Genomic DNA, 21,515 nt, shown 5'->3' on the forward strand with positions numbered 1-21,515 from the left:
GCATTTAATGTTTTTTTATGGACAAATAATGAAGACGGAATGCCTGCTGGCGGTAACAGTCGTTTTCGCGGTTACCCTGCGCGGATGTCCGAACGTCAACAGTTAGCTCTTTTGCTGCAAATTACTTCACAAGAAATTGTGTCACCTGGTATGTAAATATATAATATTTATTAATATCTAATTACACTTATAAATTAAGTCATTTACTTAGCACTTGACATGCAATTAATCGAGTTTTGAATCTGACGTTAAAAAATTTTTCCCGCGTTTATTTTTTTATTATTTATCAATTGTTATTATTACTATTATTATTACTGATGACTGTTAATTAGGAGTGTAATTAAGTAATAAAAGTGTAAAGTAATTACTTGTGTAATTTCTAAAATTTTTAAGAACTTTTAAAATGGAGGCGCGTACCTAGAGGCCATTTTGTATTTTGGCGGTAAAATTTAAATTGTTTTAGTGCCGGAGGCGAGTGCGAGTCCAAGGGCTAGAAAGAACAAAGGAAATAAGTGGAAAAATGGGGATAGTGTTAACCGGAAGTCGGACTATCGAATAAAACGAATCGATAATAATTATGAACAAAATTCTAATAAAGGTAAATTTTTTAAAAATTTCATTTATAATCAGTAGTTCGATATTCGGTTAATTCAAATTTAAATAAATTTCTCTTATGCATTAAATTTCTAGTACCTGAATAGGGAACTAGTACCTGATCACTCCGTGTATTTGTATATTTATATTTAGTCAAATTTGGTAGATATAAATATACAAATACACGGAGTGATTAGGTACTGGGTCTTACCTTATTTGCATTTAAATGTAAGTAATTTAAATCGGTCAGAATACGATTTCTTGGAACAAATTGACATTTAAATACAAATACCTAAAGAGCTTTCAAGAATTTTAAAAACTTGATCAAAAATAAGTTGTAGAAAATGAAATGATATACAAAAAAGTCCTATAACATTTTAAGATAAGTCTGATAGTTTCGCTCGAAAAGTCAAATAATACTAAAATTTACTATGAATTCAACTATGACCTTGAATAACTTTGAACAATTCAGTTTATCGAAAAATGATAAGAGATCTTTTTTGTAGAGCGTTCAATTTCCAACGAAAATATCTATTGATTTTTCCGACACACTGATTCGCTGATGAGTGATAAAATTCCTAACTTTAAAAAAATTTTTCCCATGTTATTCAAATGGGAAATCGAAAATTGCGATGAGGTAGTTGTTAATATTAATATTAAGAGCTCAAATTTTAACAGTTTTTTTTTCGTCATCAAACAATATTTTTCATATAATTTATGAAAAAAAAAAAAAAAAAAAAAAAATAGTCGATTTTTTTTAATCAGTCTAATATATTCATATACTTACATACCCTAATAGCCAGGTTTGCTTAGCAGAAGTTAACTTTTCAATTTTCCGTCAAATTTCGGAAGTGAGTTTCAAAGAAATTGAATTCCTAATTTTCTATCTAAAGAAACTGATAGAGGTCTGCAGTTGTGCGCGAATCACGAAAAAACTACTGGATAGATTTCAATTTAGTTTTCTAAGTTTTATTTCTTAGACATTTTTCCCTTATCTAAAGAAAAAATTATTGCGATATCTTCATTTAATATAAAGTTATTATGAAATGCCCATCGAAGCGGGTGGGTAGCAGCTAGTTGCTGAATAAATTGCCGTTCAATTTGACAGCAAGTATTCGTCAGCATTTTATAAATCTGTTTTTTTGACTATAATGTTAAGGTAAAATACTGTACGAATTGTCGGAAACGTAACCGAAAATTTTTCTTTTAACTTTTGCTGTAAATTTGTCATCGAATTCCGGCAGCAGATTTCGGGTAAATTGAATTTTCAAGTTGCCATCAACTTTCGGATAAAATGGCCATTAGGGTATAAAAGCTATAGGGCAATGAACCAGAACTAAATCAATACTGACTAACGATTTTTCTCGTCCATTCCCTCAAAAGTTCACTGATCCCCAGAAAAAAATTTTTATCATTAATCAGAAAATAAAATTTTTAAATTCAGAGCTCAGAAAAATTTGAAATCCCTTTCAAATCCAAAAATCCTGAACTCAAAAGCCCTAGCAGGGACCCAGCCCTTATTGGCTCCTTCCCCACCAACTACTGACAGATCCACTGGAACTGAACCAATGGCACCACAGAATACATGAGAACCAGAACTGAAATATATATAATATAACTTTTGTCCCTAGTAAATATATATATACATGTATATATGCCCACTTAAATCTATAGTTTCCTCACTAGGCTCCAATGGCCACCAGTATTCCTCAAACCGTCTCCGTATTTACGTCACACAATAAATAACTCTCTCATATATACAATACATACACACAAACATACACATATACATTTATACATATAAATATACATGTGTATATATTTATACATATAAAATTTTTTTTTTTTTGACGTAGATGTCACTACCACCCCAAAGGGGTTGGTTTCTTACAATAATAATAATAATTATAAATAAAATAAGTAATTATTTAAAATATACTAGTGATATAATTAATTAGCGGTGTAAATATATATATGTATATGTATATTTAAATGATAAAGGTAATTCTTGCTGGAAATAAAATTATTTTAAGGTTATTTTATTTATTTATTTATTGTTATTATTATATAATTTTTATATTTTTAAATCGTTCATTTGAACTTCGAAAAATTGTACGAAAAAAAGGGCGTGATTGTAAATAAAAAAACAATAATAATAATAATTATAATGATAATGTAATTTTTTAGGATCAAATTCAGAGAGTGAGAAACTGAGAATCGAAGATCGATTGATAATAAATTACGCTGAGCAAATCGAGGGACGAGAAACTGAAAACTGTAACGAGTTTACTGATCAGGAAAAGCAGGACGAGCAGGAACAAGACGTTCTGAAGCAAAAGGAGCTAAGATCCGAGGAAGATACCAGACCCAGAGCTGGTGGAGAGAGTGGAGCCCCCTGTGAAATGCGTAGAACACCACCTCAAAACAAAGGTAATTTTTTTTTTGTTTGTATGGATAATGAACTAATTGAAGGTGCAATGAAAAATTTTTAGCTGAAGTCTGGATTTTTTTTTAAATTGAGTTTTTAAGCCAATGTCTAGTAGGCTTTTTTTAGGAAGACTTGATAATTTAAGCAGCTCAAATAAATTTGCGGTCCCGAATATAAATTTACGTCATATTTATTTATATATTTATTTCTTTAATGAGGACCCAACAGCCAAAGGCAATAACAGCCCTTATTAAAAGAAGCGATTTGAAACGATTAGAAAAAAAAAATTTTGAATACTTTTTAATGCTTTTGAATACTTTTGAATCACCCGTCTTATGAGCATTTAACACTACAAATCGTTTTAAATCACTTCTTTTAATAAGGGAGGAGCCCTTAATACAAATATATAGATTTTTGGATCAGTAACAATATTTATAGACATAAAAAATATAAGTTACAACAATATATCATTGAGAAAATTATAATATAAAGAACTAAACTATAAAGAATAAGTTATAATAATATATCTTTATAACAAATGATACCATTAAATATAAATCATAGAACATATACATCAAAACTATATCATTTTTATAATAAGCAACTTAAGCAGCAGTGTGATTGCCACGTAAAGCAGCAATAACGGACACTAGTGCACCGGCTGAAAGTTTTATTAAACTCAAATATATCTAAAACAGACTACAATTTAAAAACCAAACATTTGTCTTGATTTAAGATCTAAAATATAAAATCAAAACATCTAAAATATACTAAAATCTATTATTTATATCGCAAATAATCTCGTTCAATAAAAAAAAAAAATAACACTGGTCTGAATCTTAGGCAACAAATGAAATATCTGATGGCAAAATATTATTATTAATAATAATAATAATCCTTTTGTTTGAAAGGAATACGGCTTTACTGATCTGCTTAATTGACATATATTTATTTAGAATCTAATCTAGATTCACTGAATAAAATAATAATAATAATAATACTAAGCAATTTTTATAAAACTGATACTGGCTACATTTTCATCACTATCTCGTAATTAAACTTGACATCTAGACATCACAGAATTAATTTATTTCGGGTGATCAGTAATAAAACACAACTTAAATTTTTCCAATTTATTGAATTTAAAATTTTTTACCCCTTAAATTTGTACGTCAAATTGAATTTAAAATCCCAAATAATTATAACTAATATCGCGGGTATTTAAAGTCTCACAGTCCAACATATATGTGAGTATGTGGGCAAGGTAACCGGCCTCATATAAAGCTGAGGCAGCTAAATATTAAGTGGGGAAATGAATTGACGAGTTTACTCACTAGTGGGGAGTCTACACTACATATATATAAATATATATGTATATAAATATAAAGTGTAAGATAAAGAAAGATTGTATAGGAATAAAGAAAAAGAAGATGATGTGAATAAACCGGGGACAGAAACAGGACGAGTAGAATGTGGTATTTTATTATTATTATTATTATTATTATTATATTTATTATTATAATAAAAGCGTATACACATCACACACTCGAGTTAAATGTAAAGAGTAAAGAGTACCGAGTTTATCTGGTAGTGGGAGAATAAGAAACCTCGAGAGCAACATTAAATTGTTTCACGTTTTAGTCAAGTCTTTGTACTCATTCTGCTCACTGTTATTATTACTATTTTTTTTTTTTTTTTTTTTTTTTAATTAAATATTTTTTTTTATATTTTAATTATTTTTTTTATTAGTGTTGATATTTTTATTGGTAATTACTTTTAATATTTTTTTTATTATTTACATTTTTTTTGTGTAAACAAAGAAAAAATAAAAAAAAATTTTATTGATATTTTTATTATAAGTGCGAGTTATTAATTATATTTATGAGTATTTTTATTGTACATTGCTGGCATTCTTTATCTAACGGGTGACCTATTTATAATTTATTTTTAATTAAAAAAAAAATATTTAATTTTTTTGGTAAAAAATAATTTTTATTAATATTACATCTAATAATTAAATAAATACATACATAAATAATTGTTATAAAATTGTATTTTTTTTAGAGCTTCTAATTTTTTATTTTTATCTCTAGACACAAAAAAAACATGTGATAATATTTAGTTATCAGTCAATTATAAATTACTAGCATATATATTATTTGTTATTAAATATTGATACAGTTGAGAATTTATAATTTTCAAATTTAATTTTTTTCAATAATAATTATAATAATTGATAAGTAGTTGATGGATTGATTGATAGGTAATTGATTATTCACTAATTATAAAATTTTAATTTAAAAAAAATACAAGTCATATTTTAATTTAAAAAAAAATGATGGCGCCATTTAGTTCAGTCTATTTTTAAATTTTAATTACTATGTGATATGCCCGAGTATATTTTTTGTTAATATAAAAAATAAATGTTCATTATTAATTTATTTTTAACATTTTTTCAAAAGTTTTCAAATTATCCAAAAGTTATTGAATTATTTGTAACTTTTCGAATTGCTCGATTTGAATCGATAAAATTCTGATTAGCTTTCAAATCTTCGATTTTTATTTAATGGAGAGCTTCCCTAATGGAAATCGATCAGAATTTTCTCGGAAAAACTTTAAAAAAGTCTTCAGAACTTTAGAACTGAGTTTTTCAGAGAAAATTCCGAAAAATTTCCACCCGGGTCAGTCTAACTAAAGATTAGATTAAATCACAATGTTGCAAAACATCGGGACAACAACAGGGCTGACACGCTTCTTGAGCTTATCCCACGAACTACTATCTTCCAAAACTCTTTTCTTATCCAGGGTACAGCCTTTTGGGACTCGTTGCCACCATATATCACTACGACTTCAACGCTATCAGAATTTAGGAGATCAGGGTGGCCACGAACCGGGAACACCGGAAATATCGGGAATTATCAGGGAATTTAATGTAACCGGAAAATATCATAGAAATGTCAGGGAATTTCGAAAAGTATCCGGAAATTAAATTGTACCGTTCAAACTTTAAATATCTTTTCAATTATACACTAGTTATAAAAATTAAGGGATATTAAAAAAATTTCAAATTTTAAAGTGATTTTCAACAAATTGTAACTCGCAGTATTGTAGCTTCAAGTGTCTAGTTTTCTGATCTGGTCTTTGATTTTTTTTTATTATGTGTGATTCCGGAGTAATCCTAAGAAAACTATCGAAAAAGAAATTTACCAAATTTTTGTTCGTCTTAAAAACGGTCTTCGAGTTTCAATAAATTTTTTTCGATAATTATGATTGATTTTTTATTGCTCCGGAACCGTGCATAATAAAAAAATTTAAAGACCCAGATCATAAAACTAGAAACTTGAAGCTACAGTTTTACTTTTTGTTTTTATTGTACGACCATTTTCTTTCGAGTTACAAACTGTTGAAAATGACCAAAAAATTTGAAGTTTTTTTAATATTCCTTAATTTTTGTAACCAGGGTATTTGGAATTTATTTAAATTATAAAATTTCTTATTAAATATTTAAACTTATACATTTTTAACATCGAATAATCAAAAGTAGGCAATATTTATTTATTTTATTGCCATTTTTTATGGTTTCTCGCATGATTTAATTATCAAATTTAATTATTAAAAATGAAAATATAATAAAAACTTTGAATATCTAAATGATACGAATAAAATTTTTAAATTAGGGAAAAATGTGAAAAACTTTACTGGAAAACCGGGAAATATCAGGGAATTTTGAAATTATTTCTTTGTGGCCACCCTGGAGATTATGTTACAGTTATCTTATTAATCTTGAGCGGAACTCATTAGTTTGATTTAATAAAGTCATTCATCAATCATAAAAGCTTCAGAAATTATAAAAATATTAACAAAACTTGTACTTGTAATACTTATTCAATTTGCTTATTTTTTCATCCTTATTTTCATTTTCTCAATATTCATTAAAATTATTGTAGCGGAAGACCATACGTTTAAACAACTTGTAAAATTGTTTGTATTAAACTGTACACTTTGTATTTTATATTTTATATTTCCTTATGATCATAAGAGGACCTTGTCCTATGATGAAATAAATAAATAAATAAATAGTTTTTAAAGTAACCAAAAATATTTTTTTCGTAGATTCGTGTCTAAGTTCTAGTTATCTCTGACAAAAATTATAATTATTAGAAAATGAACCTGTTACTCTTGATGAACAGGTTGCATCAGGACAAAATGGAAAGCCGCAACCTCGCCTTTATACCCTAAAAAGAGCCCTTTCATTTGTAACCATTCAGTTGCGGGCAAACTATTAACCGTTTGTTTAGTCCCTGATGAATTTTCTGCTCTTCGGTCTTTGAGCATTTTGATTTTATAAAAAAAATTTTTAATTTATCAATAATTAAATAATTGTTATTTTTTTCAGTGGACAGATCGGGAACCGGACAATCCGGAAGCTCGCCACGTGTAACCCTGCGCATAAACAACGTGCGTAGCGGAGCTAGGGATGAAAAAAAAGGCAGCAGTACTCGCCCGAGCTTTATAAACGCCTCGACAAGTCCGATGGATACCACCTCCAGTCCCAGTACCACCACCACTGCTCCCAGTAATTCCTCCAGCAACACGAATTCTACAAACTCGAACCCCATAAACTCGAGTTCCAGTTCAAACTCAAATCCTAATTCCAGTTCCAACTCCAATACCAACTCCAGCTCTAATTCAAATCCTAATCCCAACCCAAATTCCAACACCAACACCAGCAACAAGTTAACGTCTTCCTCAGCTGCCTCGGCATCGTCAACTGCCACGACAACAACTAGCTCTGCTGCTTCCATTACATCAGCGAGCTCGTCATCAGCAACACCAGCAAATGTCTCTCCAGATACCACTGACGTCTATGAGTTCAAAAGCTCCAAAGAACCGACTCCTGTTCGCGGTTCCAGTTCTTCACCTAATCCTCCTGGGGATAAAGATAAAATAAATACTAATAATAATAACAATAATAATAATAATAATAGCAGCAGCAGCAGTAGTAGTGGCAGTTCTACTGCTACTTCTACGACTACGACCACCACCAACACTACTGCTAATAATAATAGTAGCACTAATAATAATAATAGTAGTAATAGTGCGATTCCGTCGTCAAATATTTCTGGAAGCGCAACTGGAGCACCAGCTACTGACTCAAGTGCATCCACTGGAGCTGCTGAATTAATTACGACAGGTTCCCCATCCTCGAAACGAAGTTACGAAGACACTGATGACCAGGATGAAGAAATAAAACGCAAGAAGCGCAAAGAAGTTGATCCTAAAGAAGGAAATAAAAGTACTCCGGGTAGACAGAGTACTGGACGTGCTGCTGGTGATAAGGTACTTTTTTTTTTTTTTTTTTTTTTAATGCTTGTAGTTGGGTAAAAAAAAAATTTGCTTTGGAGTTTTTGAGTTATTTAGAGTTTGGCATGAAAGTTTCGAGAAAAAAAATATGAATTATAGCTGAAGATTAAAATTTTCTACAGAATTTGTAAGTGACAGTTTTTGAATCGCGGGTTTTTTTAGAATAAAAGAAAAAAATTTGGAAAAATAGAACGCAGATGGATTTTAAAAATGTTGGGGTTAGAGTAAAAAAAAATGATGAATTTGGGTAGTGGAAATTATAGAGCAATTGCTAAAAAGTATTTTGAAAGTTTCGAGACCTAGCTGGGGTAATTTGGTCAGGTTTTATATAAATTTATCGGTGGGATATTTTTTTTTTTTTTTTTTTTTATTTCGATATCAAAAATTATCATTTTAAAAATAAATTTATCATTATTTTAAAACATTTACCAGTGAAATTAAAATTTTAATAATTTTTACCAACTAATAAATAAAAAAAAAAAAAATTTATTTAAATCTAGGAAGTATGAATGTTAGTCAGTAGTAAAATAGATACGTTGCATGATTATTATAATTTATTTTTTAGTTTGACAAGGTGAGCACAAGCGTAACCGCGTCATTTGTTGAACAGTGTGTAAAAACAGGCAAGCAGACTTCCTCAGCAACATCATCAGCTTCAGCATCTGCGTCCGCTAACAAGAATCAGAGTTCTGGGTCAGCATCCTCAGCAGCAGCGACCGCTGGTGACCGTAAAAGTCCAAGTTCGACGGCCGCTAGCAGCCCGAAGCCTGCCGGTAACTCTGCCAGTAGCAAAGCTGGAGATTCCGACGGTGACGAAGACCGGGGTAAGGGTTCAGAAGGCGCTGCGCCCAAAGTGCCGCCTTTGAAGATCGTGATACCCCAGAGTACCGCTGAGCAGGAACAGGGAGCACGTAATGGTAAAAACACTTCGACTCGCGGTCATCAACTGCCGTATGTCGTTCCCAGTTCAAACAGCAGTGACTCCAATGACAAAGATTCCGCCCCTGCTGGTGGTCCTGCAGGTGGCACTACCAGTCCCACAGAAGCTGTCAAGACTGAGGACAAAAAAGATTTCGCCGGTGCCATTCACAATGAGGAGAGATCGACTCACCATCAAAGAGTTCTGAGAAGTTCCCACAGGTACGGAATTCAAATCAATTATTTATTCTTTTGAGCCAATAATTTATTTTTTTTTACCATCCGATAATTTTACAGAAGCGGAAACGGGAACGGAACATCCAAGGATTCAGCCCAGTATTCAAACTCGTCCCCTCTGGCAACCGATCGCTCAAACAATTCATCCCCTCAAGCGCGTCACACTTCTCCCACCCCCGAAACAAACACGGAAACAAAGCCCGTGATTACTGAAGTCGCGTCCTCTAACCCAAAGTCATCATCGACGAGCAGGGAAGCCGATAAACCGGACAAAAGCGACATCAAAGTAAAAGATGAACCTACGGAATCAACTTCGGCATCATCGGCTACCACTCCCGCAGCCCCGACTCCCACAGCGACAGAACTGCATCCTCGTAAACGCAAAATGAAGCCCAAGGAAGCTGCCGCTGCGGCTTCGACAGCCGAATCCTCGGAAGCCAACAGCACCGGCACTGAAGTTCATCCTCACGATCAGCCGATAACGAATTGCTACCAACTGTTTCTGAGTATCCGCAAACAAATTGAAAGACGGCGCAAAGGTTTGTTTCCGGTACAGCCGAAACCTCCTCAGGGATTCAAGGACTACCTGATGAACCGGTGCACTTACGTCCTGGCTGGCAATGCCAACAATGAGCCCAATGTCAAGCCTCCGATCGCCCTCTCCGAGCCCATGAAAACGCTTTTCTTAAAGCAGGAAAGTGAGCGGTACCGTCTTCGCATGCAACATGTCGTCGAAAAAGAAAAGTTGGTCCTGTCAGTAGAGCAGGAAATTTTAAGAGTTCATGGACGGGCAGCCAGAGCGCTTGCTAACCAGGAATTACCTTTTTCTGCCTGTACTATTTTAAAAGATGAAGAAGTCTACAATGTTATTACTCCAGAGCAGGAAGAAAAAGATCGTAATTTAAGGAGTAGATACAATGGAAGATTATTTCTGAGCTGGCTTCAGGATGTTGATGATAAGTGGGAAAAAATCAAGGTACGTTTTTGTTATTTATTAACTTATGTTTTTCTTATTACAGTCGAATCGAATTATGAGTCCATGGCTGCGTAACATTTGACCCGACGACATAATACCCGTGATAAAATAATCGCAAGCCAAAATATCTATAAATAAGATACTAATAAATGTGGAATATCTTAAAAAATCAAAAAGATAATTAAATAATTGTGTGAAATTAACGAAATGTGATCAAATTTAGAAAAATAATACACAGACTTATAATCGTATTGTGCCATTTCTCCACGGGTTTTGTGCCCGTGCAATTACTGAAATATATTAACGCACACGCATGCAATAGTACATGCCCTTTTTTCATGCGTTTTGTGTGTGTAAATACAAAAATATGTATATGCACACGCTTGCAATAATATTGTGCCCTTTTATCGCAGATTTTTTTTTTTATTATTTTACCATTAAGTCATTTTTTAAAGAAATGTTTCGTCATGTAGATATTTTGTTTAAAAATATTTCCTCATGAGGATATTTTGTCGCGGGGATATTTTGTCCGGTGATATTAACGCGTGGCACTTCCCAACAGAACCGTGGGTAATTCAATTTGAGTATATTATCAAGTAATATATGCATTCAAAACGATAGATACATTTATTAATAACGTAAAATATTTCAATTTGCGGATATTTTGTCACGGGTGTTTTAATTTGCGGGTATTCTGTCGGGGGTGTTTTGGTTTGCGGTTATTTTGGCAGCGGGTAATTTGGCATTAGGTCAATTGTCGTGTTACCTGAGTCCGTCAACGTAAAGTCCTAGAAAGTAAATCGTCGTCAGTTTTTACCCTCACTATCAATAAACAAATCTAATCTCACGCGGTTGTCATCCAAAACGTTTTCTTGACTCAAGATAACTTTTTTCTGTGTACATTCACACACTTGTAAAGTGGGGGAAGTGTGAGACAGCGGTCGACTGCTTAGCAGAAGTGGGGTACAGGAATTCTTAGAATTATATTCCCCTACGTCCCTGTGGCGGATTCATAACAGAACTAGACTGTAGAATTAGATAGAGCACGTGGATTTTAAATTTGAATTAATTGTTTACAGGAGTCCATGTTACTGAGACACCACAATGAGGCTGAGTCATTACACGCAGTACAAAAAATGGATTGGGAATGGAAACTAAAAGAAGTTGGTCTGTGCGAAGTTAAAGTACAGCCACAGATTGATGACTCTCATGTGCCAATGGTTCATGTTTCTGATGACTTTGATCTTCTTCCCGCTTAAAATTACCAACGACATTTATCATCAATTACAATCATCATCACACTTAATTATAATTAAAATTTCTAATATAATTTTTCTTTAAAGTTGAAACTGTGATCGTCGACTTTTTTAGGGTATAAATTATTATCAATTTTTTGATAGCTTGTATCAAAATACTTAAATTTTGAACAATAATTGTAAAATATAAGCTGTAAATACTTTCTTTTTTAGAAAATTTAAATAATAAAGTTATTTAACAAAATTATTTTATTGTTGGTATATAAAATACTATCACTAGTTATAATTACCATATAAATTAATAAAAGTTTTATTTTATTTTGTTTACAACTACAATTAATTAGCTTTTTTTACTTTTATTTTAGTGTCAGACTCAGGTATTTCCTGCGGAGGATTTTCAAATCTAAAATCCATGGGCTTGTCGTAGCCCATTATTATTGAGTAGTGATCGAGATTAGTAAAATCATCGGCTAAAAAAAATAGAGGCTTGCCTTTTATGAAACATGTGGTTAGTAATTGGGCCAAACCGGGTTTTTCAACATCTTCTGCTGTAAATTCAATCTGCAAAAATAATTTCCGGTAATTTTAATAATTCACGTGATAATTTAAATACTAGACATGTTTGCTGCACTAGCCTTTGGCTCATGCAACCACACCATCTATTTTTATAACTAGAAGACTTCTGCTCGCTGACGCGCATCCATTATTTTTTACTTCTTGTAATCCCTGATTAAAAACTCCGATTGATTCCGATTGAAATCCGATAGACTTTCAATCAGAATTCATTGGTTTCAATCAGAGTTTTTAATTAGGGATGTTTTGATAATTACTTTCTACGCTCCTCTTATGAAAAAGTCGTTATTAAAAATATTTATCATGGATATCTATTGTCCCTATTAGCCGCCAACATTACCAACTATCTCCATAGCAACCATTGCAATGACAACAGTTCCTATACCAACCGTTGCCATGGCAACAGTCTCCGTATCAATCGTTGCCATGACAACAGTCTCCATAGCAACCGTTGCCATGAAGGCTATAAGCGGTGACATAGCATCAACTTTTTTAGGATAGAATAAATTTGAATAAAAAATAAAAAAGACGGATGTCAACAATAAATAGAAATTTACAATAATAATAATAATCAATGATTTTAACTAATTCTCAGCAATAACATCTCTGATTAAAAACTCCGATTCTATCCGATTGGAAAATTCTAATTGAACATTTCCGATTGACTTTTAATCAATTTTAATCGGAAAGATCCGAATGAATCCGATTGAAAGCTAATCAGAAATCGGAGAATTATTATTATTATTTTCTGATAAAATCCGATTAAAATATTTCTATCGAATCTAGTCGGAAAACAATAAATATTTTTTTATGATTAATCCGATTGAAGTTCAATCGGACACTTGGAACTCTCCAGAGCACCTCTGATTGAATGTGATAGAAATCCGGTTAAATTCCAATCAGATTTAATCAGAGTTTTTTACCAGGGCTAGACAGTGAATTTAAAATTGTCATTAGTTCAAGCGGCCGTCATTTTAAAAAACGACCTTCGGCCATTTCCTCATCACGCTCAGTGACTAAACCCCGTTATTTATTTTTGGTTTTTGATATCAAGGGTCAGTTTTTCAAACCGGGTTTGTTTTCAATCCGGGTTTTAATTTATATTACTCATATATCTATATATGCCAGCAATAATCATTTAAACTCGGTGTAAAAAACTGGACCTTAGCGATTTAATTAAAGATCTAACTCGTAATTAATTAACTCACCTTCCGTTTGCGCAAAAACATGGTCCAGGTACTAGCAATATAAATATTCCTCTTGCTATCATAATAAATATCAGTGACATACCGACCAGAAATTATGTGTAGCATCAGCGGTGTGAGAAACGCAAACAAGCCGCAGGTAACAAAAATACCCGTAGCGGCTCCTACTCCTCCGGACTCCAGAGCCTTCGGTATCAGATACGGCTGAATCAGTAACGTCATCGCCGAGGTGCTTAATGAAAAAATTTTAACTTTTTTTATTATTCCTGATAGATTTCCTCGGTAAATTTCCTCTACATCACCCACTGGTTCTACTTTATTATTCGCATTTGATAAAAATTTTGTATTATTTACTGCTACTGGTCTCAGTGCCTACAAATTATAATAAATTAATAAATTAATTAATTAAGATTTAATTGAATAATTAAAATAAATAAATAAATTTTCTAACCTTCAATAATAAATTTTTATTTTCACTCAAACTAAAACTCTGACTTATTAATTTACAATTTAATTTATGGGTCATACATCTCAACTTAATAATTAACGACATCATTTAATTAATTATATCAATAAATTAATCACTAAATATATTTTTATTCACACGAAATTTAACGCCGACTTCAAAACATCACTAGTTTTATAACCTCTAATTAAAAAAGTTAATAACAATAATTATTATTATTTTCTATCATTAATTATTTCATAATTAATTATTAATTAGTAATAACAATAATAATAATAATTATCAATTGAATTAATTCAAATTTTTAAATAAAAAATTCAAATTTTTCATTTTTTCCGCCAAAGATTTCAAACATGCGCGCGACGGTTCTACTGCGCATGACAATAAACAAGCGGGAAATTTTTGAAAGTTTAAATAAAAAAAAAAGTTTTCAAGGACAAAACCCCACCTAAGTGACGTCAGAGTTGATAAATATTTCGTTGTATGTTTTCTCATGAGATTTATGAGTCATAAAAGATTTAAATTAAGTCTGTGTCCAGATAAAATACTGTTACTTAATAGTTTTATCGTAACGTCAGAGCCAGAGAGTCAGAATAAGTAATTTTTTCATGACATACTGACAGTACACGTCATCTATTTGTTCCCATCTCCGTTTTACTTATAGATTCTACTGTATATAGGATAGTTTTATTATAACACGTATTCAGTTCCTAGTCTTCAGTCTTCAGTCTTCAGCCTAGTGATCTAGACTGGAGTTTACAGCCGGATATATATATTTAATTTGTGTTACGTTACTGTGCTAGTTCGAGATCAACATCCTAACTTCTCTACAACGTATTATATTTTATATTTTTCAACCACACCCATCAAGTAAATATTTTTATTCATTTACTTAAATTTTTTTTTTTTAATTCAAATCTAATTTTTTTATGATCCTGAATTTGACAGACATCAACAATTTTCAAATTTTTTTTCAACAAATCAATTGCAAAAAAAAAAGAAAAAGAAAAATGCACAACATGCAGAAAATTCAAAAAACTGTCGGTGCAATTTTTTTTTTCATAATTTACTGTTTTGAAAAAAAGTCAAAAAATTATTAGTCATCGGGTAACTTCAGTATCATATTTTTATACTGTCACTTATTAAATTCTCATTACCATTTTTTTTTTTAATTAACATCTCAAATGTTTTAATTGAAATAATTAAATTTTTTCTTGGAAAAAACTAATTATTTTTTTATTTTAAAAATTTTTCTTGTAAATAATTAATATTAGTATTGATTTTTATCTATGATACGTATGGGAGGAAAAAAAATGTCTCGTGATCGATATTAATAACGATGTAATTTAAATAATTAAACGCGGGAAGTATCACGCGATTATTAATTTGTTAATTAAACAATTAAGTTAATAAAAATTTTTATTATTTTTTTCTATGCACTTCAATTTATTTTAATTACTTACGAGTAATTTTATATTTATTTTTTTAGACATGACCATTTTACCCCTCGCGTTAATTGTAAAAAAATTTTTCCCTCATTTTTAAAATTTGAATATTTGAAAATTTTACTTTCTCTGTATTTATTTTGATAATTAATTAATTAATTGATTAATTTTAATTAAATTTTATAGAAATAATTGAAAAATTTTTTTTTTCAGTCAAAATGTCTGCCAGTAAATACTATCACGTACAAGTAAGTAAAAATTAATGACTTTCTTTATTGATTAACTGACTTAATAATTAATTAATTTATTAATCAATTAATTGAAATAATTTTAGTGCACACCAACAGTCTACCCAGCGGATCCCTTTGATGCAGAATCCGACGCCGCTTTACTGCGTACGGCAATGAAAGGATTTGGCACCGATGAGCAGGCGATTATTGACGTTTTAGCCCATCGTGGAATAGTCCAACGGCTGGAAATTGCAGATAAATTCAAGTCCATGTACGGCAAGGATTTAATTTCCGAGCTCAAGTCCGAATTGGGCGGTAACTTTGAAAACGCTATTTTGGCTCTGATGACACCGCTTCCTAATTATTATGCCAAGGAACTGCACAACGCTATTTCCGGTGTAGGTACCGACGAAGGTGCCATCATAGAAGTACTCGCTTCCTTGAGTAATTACGGCGTTAAAACAATTGCAGCAGTTTACAAAGAACGTAAGTTAATTTTTTCGAAGTTTTCCAATAAATTTTTCCCATAACTCGGAAAATGATCGAACAATTTGAATCAGATCTCTTTAGAAATCAAGGGGAAACTATTCTCTAGTATTGAAAACTTTGAAAAGTTATCAATTTTATGTTTTAACCCTTTTTCGGGGGGAAAAAGTTACGAAAAGCTGGGAATTGGGCCGACGATTCAAATTTGGAGGAAGGTTAAGTTTATTTAAAAAAATTTTGGCTCAGTTTTCATTTGATGGGGAGGGGGGGGGGGGGTCAAGGAAATGTTTCAGCTGTAAAATAAAAAAAATTTGATGAAAATCGGATGGTTTTCTGAAATTGGGGGAAGGGATCGAGATTGAATGGTCGGAATTTTTTATGAATTGATGACTCATTCAATAGTTATTGATGATTAATATGCAAATAAAGCTCCGATGTATCTATTGAATAGTAATAATGATATAATATTTATATTCTAAGAATTTAATTGTTAATCAGCCTTCAGTGCATGACACACTTTGTTTTATTTTCATTCACTAGAAAGTTTTGTCGAGAAATAATTCAATGTTGACGTAAGATCATAATAATAATGAAAAGAATTATGGTTTATTATTGGTAGAAATAATAATAGGTCAGTAATTGTGTCTATTCAACCAAGTAATGATTTTTTTAATACTTTGTATTGTTGAGTTGTTTTTTCTAAAAGTTTTTTCATAGGATCAAGTTTAAAAAAATCACAATTTTTAAATTAATTGAAATATTGTAAGTCCTCATTTTAAAAATTGGATTTCCCGCTAGAATTTTCACGGCTCAATAATAAAATTGAATCATTTAATTTTTTAAATATCAAATTCGAAATTTTTTTTTTAAACTTCTATATATAAAATTTTTTATCTAGAAAAATTAATCCATTAGTCCAATTAAAAAAAAAAAAAGATAAATAATTTCTTAGAATAAAATTAATTTCATAGCCATTAATTATTGCCATTAATCACTTTTCAGTTTATGACTCAGAATTAGAAGATGACCTAAAAGGCGACACTTCCGGTCATTTTAAACGATTGCTAGTTTCATTATCATGCGTAAGTACTAATTGATAATAAGAATAATAATGAATTAATAAAATAAAATATAATAAATAAAATACAGGCAGCAAGAAATGAAGATCCAGATATTGACGAAGCTTCCGCTATCGAAGAGGCTGAAAAACTTTACCAAGCTGGTGAAGGTCAATGGGGTACTGATGAAAGTACCTTTAATTCTATTTTGATCACTAAAAGTTTTCCACAATTACGTAAAATATTTCATGAATACGAGAGAATTTCCGGAAGTAGCATCGAAGATGCTATCAGACGTGAATTCTCTGGTTCATTGGAAGATGGTTATCTCGCAGTTGGTAATTATCATAAATATACAAATAGATATAATTAATAAATGTAAAAAAAAGTATATTGATGGTAGGTACTAATTAATAAATATATATTTATTATTTAGTTAAATGTGCAAGAGATAAAACAGCTTACTTTGCTGAAAGACTCCACAACGCTATTTCCGGAATGGGAACTGACGACTCAACATTAATTCGTGTTATCGTAACACGTTCAGAAATAGATTTAGGTGATATTAAAGATGCTTATCAACAAATTTATGGAAAATCACTTGCTGGAGATATTGATGTAAGTTATTTTTTATGAACTAATTAATTAATTTTAATTAAATACCCTAGTAGCACTGTCTTAAGCAAGTTGACAACTGTCCTTGAGCAAGTTTCTTACGGTAAATTTAAACAAGACTTGAAGAAGATGTATTTCATAAGCATACTTGCCAAAGATTTTCTCAAGTATTGCTGAATGTTCTTCTTAAAGACTTACAGAAATCTGTAGAAACAGTCTGCAGCAATTCTTAACCAATATGTCTACTATATATCAATGTTAGGCCAGAGTTGCTGCAGAATTGCTTAAGATATCGGGTTTCTTTTTCTCCGAATCACTCCAAGCTCAACACACAGTACCTATAGCTGACCCAGTGGACCTCACTTCAATTTAAAGTGCTACAAATTAATAATATTATCACTCGATAAAATTATATCGAATATTTAGTGAGCGCCACTAAATTTACTAGACTAATGCTGAATAGACGGCTTGCGAAGTAACGAAGTAAGGGTGGCCATGTTCAGGTATCTTAAGCAATTCTGCTAATGTATCTTAACAGATTTACTTAACGTATCTTACGGAAGTATCTTGCCTCAGACTTGTCCAAGACTGATGATGCAGACTTGCTGAAGACTGAAGTACAGATTTACGTAACCCTACTTAAACATTCCAACAAATTCTTATTGTTGTATGCATAAGGGCTATACTTATAGAACTCATTCATTTTTATAAAATTTCTATGAGAATTTATGATAATCTATTGGATTCTATGAGATTAGAAGATTCTAAACAGGGAAAAACTTCCTTAAGAATGCTACAGGGAAAACTGAACAAGGAAAACTTCTGAACAGGGAAAACTTCCTTAAGAATGCTACTAGGAATATAACCAATGTCACTAATGAAAAAATATCTAACATCAGGAAAAAATATATAAAAAAAATCTTTATTAATTTTATAACTGATTGTAACTAAAAATTTTCAAATTTGAGTACGAGAAACCATCACATTATTATTGTTTATATAAAATATATATATTAATTATTATTATTTAACAATTACGTTACAGGACGACACTTCTGGAGATTACAAGAGACTTTTGCTTGCTTTGGTTGGCGCTTAATTATAAACAATTATGACTCGATACATAACCAAACTCTGTTTAACTCATCACATATATTAATTACTTTTCAATATAATATATATATATATTTAATGTATTTAATACTCATGATCTGCGTTACTAAAAAAATATATATGTTATGTTATTATAATTTATAAACAAATAAATCCGCATGGCCTTAAATTATACTTTGATTTATTTATTTGTTGTTATAAAAACCGTGATGGATTTTCGTACACTTAAATGTCATATTTATTTATATCATCAATCATTGTTTAATAATAGATTAACTTTGTTTTATATTTTTTGTACATTTTCGTTTGTTTAATTTTCAGAGTGACTGCAGCGCCGATTTTAAACGCCTTCTATTAGCTCTTATTAATTAAAACAATGAATCATTTATTTAATAATAATCTCACTAATTACTCGAAGTAAAAAAATATTTAACTATTTTTTAAAAATAAAAATTTAATCATCTACTTATTTATCTTTGTTTCAATAAAAAAAGTTCTAACCTTAAAAAAAAACAATTATTCAAAACAATCGATAATTATTTGTTTTTTAATTACAGGATGATTGTGCTGCGGCATGTAAAAAACTTCTTATTGCTCTTCTTAATTAAAAAATAATTAATGAGTATAAAATAATATAAATTTAAAAACATTCCAATTAATTTTTAAATAAATTAGAATCTTTGTACTTTGTTTAAACATAAATAACTGTAGGGTAATTTGATTGTTTTATTGAAGTCGATCGAACTGGAAATTTTATTTTTGACGAGGGGATATCGAAACAGCCTAATTCTATTGTACGATGAATGAAATGATAAACTGCTATTCTTAAATTAGAGCAACAATGGAAGTGATGCAGTTTGAAGGTTAGGTCATAGAATGTTACGCAAACTTCGGCATTTATTTTTTCAAATTCTGGAATTCCGACACAAATTGGCGGCGGGTTGCGCGCTAAAATATAAATTATTACATTAATATCATAAATATATACATATATATATATATTTAATGTTGTACTTAAATTAAGTATTGAGTTTTCATAGATTTAGTTACTCAAAATGGCTGCAAAATTTTTCGGACAAATTTGAAAATAGAATTGATTTAATAAAAGTTTCTTGCAATAGAATTTTTTAAAAAATGAATATATCATGATACTGAAGTTAAGCGACGTCTGATAATTTTTACATTTTTTTTTCAAAATGATAAATTATAAAAAAAAAATATTTGAAAAATTGCACTCATGGTTTTTTAAATTTTCTGCATGTACATATGTTTAGTTTTTTTTTTTGTGATTGATTTATTGAAAAAAAAATCCGAAAATTGTCAATTGTCTATTAATTTCACGATCATATGAAAGACAATTAACAATTTTCCAATTTTTTTTTTTTCGTCAATTTACAAAAAAAAAACTATGCACATATGGAAAATCAAAAGAACTATGGGTGCAATTTTTTAAATGTTTTTTTTTATAATTTATCGTTTTTAAAAAAATCAAAAAATTATTCGACGGCGGCAAACTTCCGTATCATGATAAATTATATGATAAAAAATAAAATTACTATTACATATCATTAGTTACTTCTATCATTACACTATAAAATATTTTGAAATTCAAAGCGGGAAAATTTAGATTAAAAAAAATAAAATAAAAGTCTGAGTTTAATTTAATCTTTTACTGTAACCTAAAAAAAAATATTTCGGCCATTTTGTGATACAATAAAAAATTAAAAGATTATTAAAATTACCTGAAATTGTTTCATTATACAATGTATAATTATTGTATGTAATTGTTAATGACACCCCATAATCTTTGGGTAAATATGAAAAATTTGTGCAAACTGAAATAATAAAAAAAATGATTTAAAAATATTTTCTGAATGAAAAAAAATTATTTAATTACCAATTCCGTGTAATTCAATTAAGTTTATTGGCTCACAACATCCGCATGTGTAATTAACGCAATGACACCCATACTTATTTGGCTCATTATTATTTTCAGAAAACTCTAATCCATTGCCTAGAAAAAAATAGTTTATTATTTTGATCAATTTAAAAAAAAAAGATTATGTAAATACCGTCTGGTGAATTTGCAGCAATTGGATAAATAGTGACGAGTAAAAAAAAAAATATTGAATAGCTCATAATTAAATTACAAAGTTAGTGAGTCAATTTAATACGTATTATAATAAATTTTTATTATCTGGTTCTGAATTATTTTTAAGTGGAATCAAAACAAAAAAATAATAATGGTAATAATGAATGATAACCTCAAATGTATTAGGTCATTTTTTCTAGATGTCGCTTTTTTTTATCGACACAAGATAATTTTGAATTAATTTATAAATTTCAGTAAACAAAAAAAATTCAAATTTTGATAATTTTTTGAATTTCATTAAATTAATAATAATAACAATACTGTCAGTGTAAATATTTTTTTTTTTAAATTAATTTTTAAAAAATTATTTCAAATTATTGTAGAATTCCGATACCCAAGTTAAGCGATGTCTAATAATTTTTGAAGTTTTGTAGATACGATACATTATAAAAAAAAAAA

General features: G+C 30.0%; 4 protein-coding genes across 9 annotated transcripts; 2 read left to right on the forward strand and 2 right to left on the reverse strand.

Annotated features, from left to right (window-relative positions):
* The first annotated feature begins 12 nt into the window (after nucleotides 1–12).
* Nucleotides 13–12,015, forward strand: LOC130673256 (ankyrin repeat domain-containing protein 11). 4 transcript variants are annotated; one of them, XM_057478213.1, is made up of 7 exons: nucleotides 13–148; nucleotides 464–598; nucleotides 2,782–3,024; nucleotides 7,419–8,362; nucleotides 8,952–9,526; nucleotides 9,602–10,517; nucleotides 11,597–12,015. In XM_057478213.1, the coding sequence occupies exons 1-7, from the start codon at nucleotides 40–42 to the stop codon at nucleotides 11,774–11,776; spliced, it is 3,102 nt and encodes a 1,033-aa protein (XP_057334196.1). In that variant the 5' UTR covers nucleotides 13–39; the 3' UTR covers nucleotides 11,777–12,015. The 4 variants fall into 4 exon arrangements, with proteins under 4 accessions (XP_057334196.1, XP_057334197.1, XP_057334198.1 ...); XM_057478214.1 differs by having other exon boundaries at nucleotides 8,997–9,526; XM_057478215.1 differs by lacking the exon at nucleotides 464–598 and having other exon boundaries at nucleotides 17–148.
* Nucleotides 12,005–14,215, reverse strand: LOC130673261 (transmembrane protein 70 homolog, mitochondrial). The gene is made up of 3 exons (XM_057478226.1): nucleotides 14,003–14,215; nucleotides 13,555–13,923; nucleotides 12,005–12,334 (listed from the first exon to the last, which is right to left on the reverse strand). Exons 1-3 carry the CDS (start codon nucleotides 14,105–14,107, stop codon nucleotides 12,110–12,112), a joined length of 699 nt encoding a protein of 232 aa, XP_057334209.1. The 5' UTR covers nucleotides 14,108–14,215; the 3' UTR covers nucleotides 12,005–12,109.
* A 337-nt stretch (nucleotides 14,216–14,552) lies between these two features.
* On the forward strand, nucleotides 14,553–20,525 carry LOC130673260 (annexin B9-like). 3 transcript variants are annotated; one of them, XM_057478225.1, is made up of 7 exons: nucleotides 14,553–14,887; nucleotides 15,676–15,710; nucleotides 15,797–16,178; nucleotides 17,181–17,260; nucleotides 17,328–17,574; nucleotides 17,673–17,854; nucleotides 19,522–20,525. In XM_057478225.1, exons 2-7 carry the CDS (start codon nucleotides 15,681–15,683, stop codon nucleotides 19,570–19,572), a joined length of 972 nt encoding a protein of 323 aa, XP_057334208.1. In that variant the 5' UTR covers nucleotides 14,553–14,887; nucleotides 15,676–15,680; the 3' UTR covers nucleotides 19,573–20,525. The 3 variants fall into 3 exon arrangements, with proteins under 3 accessions (XP_057334208.1, XP_057334207.1, XP_057334206.1); XM_057478224.1 differs by lacking the exon at nucleotides 19,522–20,525 and adding an exon at nucleotides 19,286–19,433 and having other exon boundaries at nucleotides 14,554–14,887; XM_057478223.1 differs by lacking the exon at nucleotides 19,522–20,525 and adding an exon at nucleotides 18,897–19,138 and having other exon boundaries at nucleotides 14,558–14,887.
* On the reverse strand, nucleotides 19,656–21,221 carry LOC130673262 (uncharacterized). The gene is made up of 4 exons (XM_057478227.1): nucleotides 21,037–21,221; nucleotides 20,862–20,978; nucleotides 20,707–20,799; nucleotides 19,656–19,912 (listed from the first exon to the last, which is right to left on the reverse strand). Exons 1-4 carry the CDS (start codon nucleotides 21,101–21,103, stop codon nucleotides 19,656–19,658), a joined length of 534 nt encoding a protein of 177 aa, XP_057334210.1. The 5' UTR covers nucleotides 21,104–21,221.
* Nucleotides 21,222–21,515: the final 294 nt, after the last annotated feature.

This window comes from Microplitis mediator, chromosome 8 (assembly GCF_029852145.1).
Source record: "Microplitis mediator isolate UGA2020A chromosome 8, iyMicMedi2.1, whole genome shotgun sequence".
Taxonomy (NCBI): Eukaryota; Metazoa; Arthropoda; class Insecta; order Hymenoptera; family Braconidae; genus Microplitis; species Microplitis mediator.

Excerpts from the sequence above, each read along its gene's own strand:
- LOC130673256 (XM_057478213.1), top strand. The coding sequence starts at position 40 with ATGCCTGCTGGCGGTAACAGTCGTTTTCGCGGTTACCCTGCGCGGATG. Across the intron at positions 3,025-7,418 it reads AACACCACCTCAAAACAAAG|TGGACAGATCGGGAACCGGA; the intron begins GTAATTTTTTTT and ends TATTTTTTTCAG. Across the intron at positions 10,518-11,596 it reads ATAAGTGGGAAAAAATCAAG|GAGTCCATGTTACTGAGACA; the intron begins GTACGTTTTTGT and ends AATTGTTTACAG.
- LOC130673261 (XM_057478226.1), bottom strand. The coding sequence starts at position 14,107 with ATGATGTCGTTAATTATTAAGTTGAGATGTATGACCCATAAATTAAAT. Across the intron at positions 13,924-14,002 it reads ATAAAAATTTATTATTGAAG|GCACTGAGACCAGTAGCAGT; the intron begins GTTAGAAAATTT and ends TATAATTTGTAG. Across the intron at positions 12,335-13,554 it reads TGTTTTTGCGCAAACGGAAG|ATTGAATTTACAGCAGAAGA; the intron begins GTGAGTTAATTA and ends TTATTTTTGCAG.
- LOC130673260 (XM_057478223.1), top strand. The coding sequence starts at position 15,681 with ATGTCTGCCAGTAAATACTATCACGTACAA. Across the intron at positions 15,711-15,796 it reads GTAAATACTATCACGTACAA|TGCACACCAACAGTCTACCC; the intron begins GTAAGTAAAAAT and ends AAATAATTTTAG. Across the intron at positions 16,179-17,180 it reads TGCAGCAGTTTACAAAGAAC|TTTATGACTCAGAATTAGAA; the intron begins GTAAGTTAATTT and ends ATCACTTTTCAG.
- LOC130673262 (XM_057478227.1), bottom strand. The coding sequence starts at position 21,103 with ATGAGCTATTCAATATTTTTTTTTTTACTCGTCACTATTTATCCAATT. Across the intron at positions 20,979-21,036 it reads TGCTGCAAATTCACCAGACG|GCAATGGATTAGAGTTTTCT; the intron begins GTATTTACATAA and ends ATTTTTTTCTAG. Across the intron at positions 19,913-20,706 it reads GTATAATGAAACAATTTCAG|CGCGCAACCCGCCGCCAATT; the intron begins GTAATTTTAATA and ends TTTATATTTTAG.